This window comes from Gobius niger (assembly GCF_951799975.1).
Source record: "Gobius niger genome assembly, chromosome: 12".
Classification (NCBI taxonomy): domain Eukaryota; kingdom Metazoa; phylum Chordata; class Actinopteri; order Gobiiformes; family Gobiidae; genus Gobius; species Gobius niger.
The window spans coordinates 14,016,908-14,025,240 of NC_136863.1; the positions used below are offsets into that span (position 1 = coordinate 14,016,908).

The following is an 8,333-nucleotide window of genomic DNA, read 5'->3' on the forward strand; positions in this document are numbered from 1 at the left end:
GACTCTGAAAACGTATGGGCTATTGTCAACATTACATCCATAATGGAAACTACTAGGGAGCCTTCCTACGTAGTATACTAGGACATCATGCTATATCCGTACAACACATGTGCAAATTATATTTTCTTTGACTTTTACAATACATTTTGTTTTTCACTTTATTGTAATAAATACACAAGAAAGGCGGTTTATTGTTACTTTTGACTAGCTTTCACAATACACTCATTACATGAACCAAATATTAGTAATAAACAATTGCCAAACTGAAGATGCCTTTATTCCTCTCTCTGCTTGTTTATTTGCAATGTGTACAATCCAGTAAACTGTAAAGAGTAAGTAAATGATGATTACGCTATTACAGTAGATTAAAGTCTACCCCATGTTAGTTGGTGCATTTTACTTCTGGAGCCTGGAGCTGGGTCGTGTCCCTACAAGCTTCCCGAATTCTTGTCCACGTGGTTAAAAAGAATTCAGCCAGCTGTGATGTACAGTTTCATTGGGAAGTGCGATGATGAAGTGTAGCTATCCCCCGTCCTTCCCCCGTTGATAGAGCAGTGCACTTTGCTTTCCACCTTTAATTGCAAGCCTATCAGGATCAGGAGTGGCTTCGGGTAACCTCTGGGTGCGCCCTAAGCCGCCAACAACACAGAGCAGCGCGGGGAAGCCTGGGTAACTCCGGAACAATGGGCGTGTAGCTGCGGAAACGACAAAAGCGCTACAAAAATCTTCTTCAGGGTGCTTTTATTTGTATTTAGTTTATTTTTTTAATAAGATGTCTAAACGCGTCAGACCTGGGTACTGTCGCCAGGAAGTAAATAAGACCACTTGGGAGGTCCCGGAACGGTACCGGGACTTACGGCAGGTTGGGACCGGAGCGTACGGGACAGTATGGTAAGTCAACATTTTATGCGCGTACTTGTGAGAAACTGAATAAGCGGGAGAAAAAAAAAATCAAATGTCTTTGTACGTGGAAGGGGGGGCGTGTAACAAAGAGCGACGTGACATATGGTGCCATGGGGCCAGGCGCTTTGTGTCACAGACAGTCAGACAAAAGAAGCATTACGTGCGCTTCTCTGCGCTGTGCGGCTGCTGTTTTCACTTCCTGATGCGAGGGTGACACACTTCCACACGCTCTACCTGTCTGTTTACTATCGGCACATGGACGTGGCTTTCTCGAATCACCAAACGAAGCATGTGCAAAGAATTTTTTTTATTGGGATATTGTGCGGGTCTCAACACGAGGACCGCTTCTGTGACTCCGGGCTGTTTTCCCTCACCTACCCGTCATACACAGGCAGATCCATTTACCTGGCAAGGCTGAAGAAATGTTGAAATACAAGATTAATGTTCACAAACAGCTCCCTCCTCCACCTCTCATGCCAAAGCTGTTCTGCACTACTCCCTTCGTGGATGGATTATTGCACCATCAATGTTAATAGATAAAAAATAGCCTACATGTTTTCATGAGATCGCAAACATACATGTACTCAGGAGTGTGGTTTAACCTAACTCACTGCTTGTAAGGGCGCATAACACATTCATTGCAAAGTCTTTTATATTAAATTTGTGCACCATTGAGTTTCCTTGAGCAATTTGGACAGGCCTGTTAGATGGTAACAGACAATAGTAACTCTTGCCTTACTCAGCTACATAGTGTTGTGTATGCAGGGCCAATTTATCCAATGGGCTAGCAGGGGCTGAAGCTCAGGGGCCCACCATTGTCAAGGGCGTATCAGATATAAGGGGGAAAAAAAGAAAAGGTGATTTGTTGATTTTCATGTCAATCACTTGTGCTGCGCTATCTGTGTACCTGGACTAGGCCCACCCTACCTGGCCCAGAGGGATACATGTAGGAGTATAGCAGGGTCAGGGTTTTTGTGGGATTTAGGTTTAGGGTTATGGTTATGGTTACGGTTGGGGTTAGGGTTAGGGTTAGGGTTAGAGTTTTGGTTGGGGTTAGGGTTAGGTTTGCGCTGAGGGGGATGGGGCCCTACAATTCTGTTTAAAGGGGCTAGATGCAAGTTAGTCATTTTATACTCACTACTGCCACCTCAGGTCATACGTGTAAGTGCAGCTTCTATATTAAGCTCGTGCATGATGACACTTCGGACCGAATTAACACCTTTTTGAGTGACAGTGCAGGATTTTAGAGACAGTTGTGGTGAACAGGTCTGGGTTCATTCTACACATTAGGACATGGCTGGAACATGTAGGGGGAGGAAAATACATAATCTTAACATTTTTAAACTCTGTATAGTCCCTTTAAGCCCCGGGGCCTATGGGTACATTAAGATGGGCCTGTGTGTGTATGTGTGTAACATTGGGATTTTCTCTTTCCAGCTCAGCAGTGGATTCCAGAACAAGAGCGAAAGTGGCCATAAAGAAGATGTACAGGCCTTTTCAGTCAGAACTTTTTGCCAAACGTGCCTATAGAGAGCTGAGGCTTCTGAAACATATGAAACATGAAAATGTATGTAACTTAAGTGCCCAAATTGTTGAGGTTGATAATATATATAGTGCACTACACATGTGTTGTTGAATTTTAGGTTATTGGCCTACTAGACGTGTTCACAGCAGACCTCTCTCTGGACAGATTTACTGAATTGTAAGTATTGATCAAGAGAGTGAAAGCATAAATTGTCAAAAGCCACAATGCCACAAAGCCACAATGCATTTTCTGCTATAGCTATTTGGTGATGCCGTTCATGGGCACTGACCTGGGGAAGGTGATGAAGTTACAGAGGCTTTCAGAAGACAAGGTCCAGTTTTTAGTTTATCAGATGCTCAAAGGTCTGAAGGTGAGTACATTTAGAATGTTCTTTTATCATGATGCTGCATGCTCTCTGAATTTAATTTGACTTTTATTGTTGTTTTAGTATATTCACTCTGCTGGGATCATACACAGGGTAAATCAAAAAAAAATTATATTAGCGTTGACCTCATTTGTATTGTTATGTGATATACCAATACTATATTTTCACTTTTATAGGATCTTAAACCGGGAAATCTTGCCATCAACCAAGACTGTGAACTCAAGGTAAACGTCTGTGTCACAGTTTTTGTGATCACGTTTGTTTGACTTATCCTTACTCTTGATCACATTGCAAAAAATAAGCCTGAAGACATTAATTATCTTTTCGTATTTATGCTTTATGCACTTTGGTCAGATCATAGATTTTGGCTTGGCGCGGCAGACGGACAGTGAGATGACTGGGTATGTGGTAACCCGCTGGTACAGAGCCCCAGAGGTCATCCTCAACTGGATGCACTACACTCAGACTGGTAAGAAAAAACATGGCACTGCATCATATTACGACATCCCAACAGGGGAGGGGATGTTTTTATTGCCTGGAAACCGGTCTGGTGACTGTAGCATCAACTATTTCTACAGCGGTACATACGCAACAGGATGTGTTAATATTAGCACTGAATTATGAATCACGAAACTCACCTACTGTTGATGTATTTTTGCTCATTTACCGACGGTTGGAGAAAAGCTCTTCCTCTTTCTCGTGCATCTCATGCACAGTTAGTAGGTTATTGAGGGAACTTTCACGTCCCATGAGTGATGCTGCTCGCGATCAACACGTGACCACAAATAAACAAGTCGGATTGCACGGGCTCGTTTGAGTTTTCTGATGCCGCCAACGATGGCGTGGGTCCCAGACTGATATCATATAGAGGGGTATCATTCTGATCTCACCAGGCCAATGTTTTTACACAAGACGAGATATAATGTTGAGTTTATCTTTGCTGGGCCCTTTCTGTTTTGAGCTAATATTTTATTTAATTAAAGGGGCTAGATGCAAGTTAGCCATGTTATACTCACTACTGCCACCTCAGGTCATACGTGTAACTGCACCTTCTATATTAAGCTCGTGCATGATGGCACTTCGGACCGAATTAACACCTTTTTGAGTGACAGTGCAGGATTTTAGAGGCAGTTGTGGTGAATAGTTCTGGGCTCATTCTACACATTAGGACATTGTTGGAATATGTAGGGGAAGGAAAATACATAATTTTGAAATTTTTAAACTCTGTATAGTCCCTTTAAGCTAAAATCTTTCCATGGCCATGCTAACCTTCTATTAAAGTCCCCTACACTTTCTAACTTTACATTAGCTATGACAGAGCACATGAATATTGATTATTTTTGTCCTTTTCAGCACACATTATTGGATAATAGAATTCATACAGCCTTCTTTACAGTGTTGTTATTGCAAACAGCCTCTAGATGGAGCTGTGATTGCACCTGTGCAGCATCAAGTTGAAGCAGTCTTTATTGCTGGTAGTTTATGCCTCTCATTTGCACACATTTGACATCTCTTGTGTTCGTAGTGGACATTTGGTCTGTGGGCTGCATCATGGCCGAGATGCTGCAGGGCAAACCTCTGTTTAAAGGCAGTGACCGTATCCTTTCCCCACGCTGTCATCTGTTAACACTCGATGCTTTGATAACATTTCTTGGTATTATTTTATTTCAAGCTGCATACATGCCTCAACCCTTAGCGCAAATCCTTCAGACTTGGACCAGCTCACTGAGATCATGAAAATAACCGGGACGCCATCTCAAGAATTTGTCTCTAAGCTTGAATCAGAAGACGTGAGTCCAACAGCCGTGAAATATTTACAAATGTTTTAATTCAATATAACTCATTTATTTGTTTCTTTGTTTTTAGGCCAAAACTTACATTCAAGGTCTCGATAGAATAGAAAAGAAAGATCTCACAAAGGTGTTTCCAGACAGTAATCCACAAGGTCGGACATGGCTAGTCTTAATACAAGCTACATGTACTTTGGTGCTGATTTGATTTTGTCCCCTCAGCTGTGTGCGTGCTGGAATGCATGTTATTGCTTGACCCAGAGAACAGAGTGACTGCTGCAGAAGCCCTGTCGCTGCCATATTTCTCCATTTTTAGAGAGCCAGACGAGGAGACTGAAGCACTGCCTTATGACCACTCCCTGGACAATGCCGAGCTCACTGTCGACCAATGGAAACGTAAGCATGGATCTGAATGTCGAAGACTAACTTTAACTTGGAAATGTCTGGGAAAAGTAATGATTGTGTCTTTTTTAGGCCATACTTTTACAGAGATCTTGACTTTCAAACCTGTTTTGCCGGACTCTAAAGAAACGTCACTTTGAACAGGAGCTGCAATGGAACAACGTGTAATGGCTGAGAAAACACCAAGGAAAAGCATTTGTTGTTACGTTCAAAAACATGTTCAGAGGTGGGTAGAGAAGTTACTTTAAAATACGTATTCATGTAGAAGTCAAAAGTAGCAATCTAATAATAATAATAATAATAAAGGAATGGGTGAAAATATTAGTTGAATACTGTGTAATTGAGTGAAAAAGTCTGATTTATGTTTCATTAGTATGTGTAATTCGTTTATTAGAACAAACAAACATACAGTATAATATGGACATTTGGATATTTCCAAAGAATAGATTAACAAAACGTCTGAAGAGAAGACACAAACATTAATTATTTAAAAGTGCACATTAACTTCTTCACTTACAGATTTAGGTAATGGAGAGAGTAAGCAAATATTTTACTCAAGTAAGATTACAGCTTCTTCAAAATAGAATTACTCAAGTAAAAAGTGCTATGTGATAAAACTACACTAAGAAGTATGCAATAGCTATTTCTAAAAGTTACTCAAGTACATGATTATATTAACTTAGTACGACCCACCTCTGAACATGGTCAAAACTCAAGGTACTACTGGTAGTGGAAAAAACAAACAAGAAGAGGCAGGCCGTTTCTGAGACAGGGCTGCAGAACATGACTTGGCAGTCCCATCATAAGTCAATGAGAAGTGTGAAAGTCTTGTGGAAAATATAAACACTATTCTAAGTATCAGAAACCAATAGCTTAAGTAGTGGAATAGTAAACCTGTGACCGAATGGTACCCAGCCCTACACACAGTCTAACACTATGTTGACCATCTCTGCAGATGAAAATGGTACAAATGCAATACCTCCCATTAAAGTGAAAGTAGATCATTTACAAATTGACTGTGAAGTAGATGTAGTCATTGTACAAGACCCCGTTCTGACAAAGTTGCGCTATTCAATTTTTGGGGGGAACTGGTATAGCCAATAATATGAATGAATTTGTCAACACTGTCTGTAATGTACATAAGTATCTTGTTTTGGTGAGTTCACTATTTTCCCCACTGCCTTAATGACAAACAGTTTTGCTCCAGTATAACAATATTGTGAATGATTACCATCACTCAGGCTTTTCTCGATATTTTTGTATGTATTTTTTGTGGTAATGTGTCAAAACTATTTCAAGTAATAAAACTTGACACTTTTTCATAATTTGGTGTTTTTGTTTTAACACACGTAATAACAGTAGGTGGCAGCACACATCAAACCTGGTCTATGCCGCTGTCTGGTCAGTGAGTTCACCAAAAAAATAGACAGAGGGAAAATAGAAGGACTTCAATGAATCTTGGTATTATTTTTTTCACATGATGTTATTCTTAGTCCAGGGGAGTGTTGAAGATTTGTGGAATTTCCTTATTTGACCACTTAAAACGTGCTCTTATATAACCGAGTTTTGACTATGTTTATATAGTAGCTCAACACGCCGAGTGGATTTACCGTCCAGATTTCAATGGAAATGGAAAAAACATTAGCCACTTTCTGTGTTTCATTGGTAGAGATGGCTAGGGTACTGTGTTTAGGTGTTTGAATGTGCATAATGTATCAGGAGGCTATATTCTTTTGTGTACAATTTTGCCTAATTTATGTATAGAAATGACCAAAAACCCAAAACGTTCTTACATTTACAATAGCTCACCAGTTGAATCATAGGTCATGGGCCGTCCTTGGCTCCTGAAAATCACTGGTCCACCACTGTCCTCCCTTGGACCACTTGAGACTATGCAGATTTGTGTGTAGGCAGGTACACACAAAAGAGCATCAGTTTTGGCTTGATATTCAATATTTACAATTTCTTGTCACAAGTATTTTGCATTTTTTTTTTCTTCTAATCTTTGCCTTACATGCGTCTTCCTTGTGTGAATGTGTGTACATTCTCGCCTTTAGATGCTGCTCATCCCTTGACATCTATTTGGTGGGTGTTGGATTTAACAAGCTTGCTTTGACTGACCTCCAGGTCCTTGACCCCTTGTGGGTTCCTCCCCAGAGGACCGGCTTCCGTCCTGGGTTAGATCAAGACGCACGCAGGGTAGGCCTGGGTGCTGCTACTGCCTGGACAGTTCACTCAGAAGTCACCAAGTTCTCTCTGAAGACAGGAAAACAGAGAGGAAAGCACATTTCTGAGCCTTCAGCCCCTCCTCTGCACAACACAGCAGCACATGGACAAACTGTCTCTCCTCTGACTTGTTTGTTGACCCTGTGGTTTATTTTCAGAGCGCCTTGGATTCAAACAGCATTTTTCCTCCAAGCACTGACACACACAAACCATCCCACAAGCTCCACTCACCAACACACACACTTAAGTAAGTTTTAGATTGACACTTGAGGGAGTTTGTTGCAATAACCACAAAGCCCTAACAACACTCCGACCTGGGTCATTCCACTTCTGTAACTAGGGAAGTCCGTCTGTGCTATTCTATGTGGGATACTACTCCGTGTTCTGCTAAACTAATTGGAGCTTTTGGTAACCAGCGCTGAACTTTTTGCTTAGAGGAGCTTCTTGCTGGCTCTTATATCCCAGTAGGCAGACTAATGGCTAATCAGCTGACAATTCTGAGCTGATGAAATAAGTGGTATGGAGCAGCAAATCATAGACTTTCATTTGTCAGTGTGACCGACCACAGAGACGTGAGCGGGTGTTTTTATTCCACAAATAATTAAGCGTGTCATAAACAAACCCAAGAACAAATAAACAAATCCAAGGGCTCAGTGGAGATAAATAGATTGGAGTTTACCGATGGGGAAAGGAAAGAGCGTGTCTGTGTGTCATTCACAACGCCCTATATGTTTGCGTTGAAGTTTGTATAGTGTTTAGGTGGAATTTGCTCTTGTTGCTTTGAGCTTCCTTCCAGATGTCAGTGTGCATCTGCTTTGCTTCTGCAGCCCCTGGTTGTACTGTCAGGGATGTGTAAGAGTGATGTATTCTGGGGGAACATAAACAGAGCTGCTTTTATATAATACTATGAAGGCATTCCCAGGCGCTTTATCTTTGTCAACATTTTTGAGAGAAGATTCTTTTGGTTCGTGTGTGTGTGTGTGTGTGTGTGTGTGTGTGTGTGTGTGTGTGTGTGTGTGTGTGTGTGTGTGTGTGTGTGTGTGTATGTGTGTGTGTGTGTGTGTGTGTTTTTATCAGTAATTTTTCCATTTGGCTTTACGTA

General features: G+C 41.2%; 1 protein-coding gene across 1 annotated transcript; it reads left to right on the top strand.

Annotated features, from left to right (window-relative positions):
* Positions 1–494: 494 nt before the first annotated feature.
* Positions 495–5,238, top strand: mapk12a (mitogen-activated protein kinase 12a). Its single transcript, XM_079568303.1, has 12 exons — positions 495–891; positions 2,341–2,470; positions 2,547–2,605; positions 2,687–2,798; positions 2,877–2,906; positions 2,990–3,037; positions 3,168–3,282; positions 4,339–4,410; positions 4,524–4,603; positions 4,680–4,758; positions 4,826–4,999; positions 5,078–5,238. Exons 1-12 carry the CDS (start codon positions 773–775, stop codon positions 5,143–5,145), a joined length of 1,086 nt encoding a protein of 361 aa, XP_079424429.1. The 5' UTR covers positions 495–772; the 3' UTR covers positions 5,146–5,238.
* Positions 5,239–8,333: the final 3,095 nt, after the last annotated feature.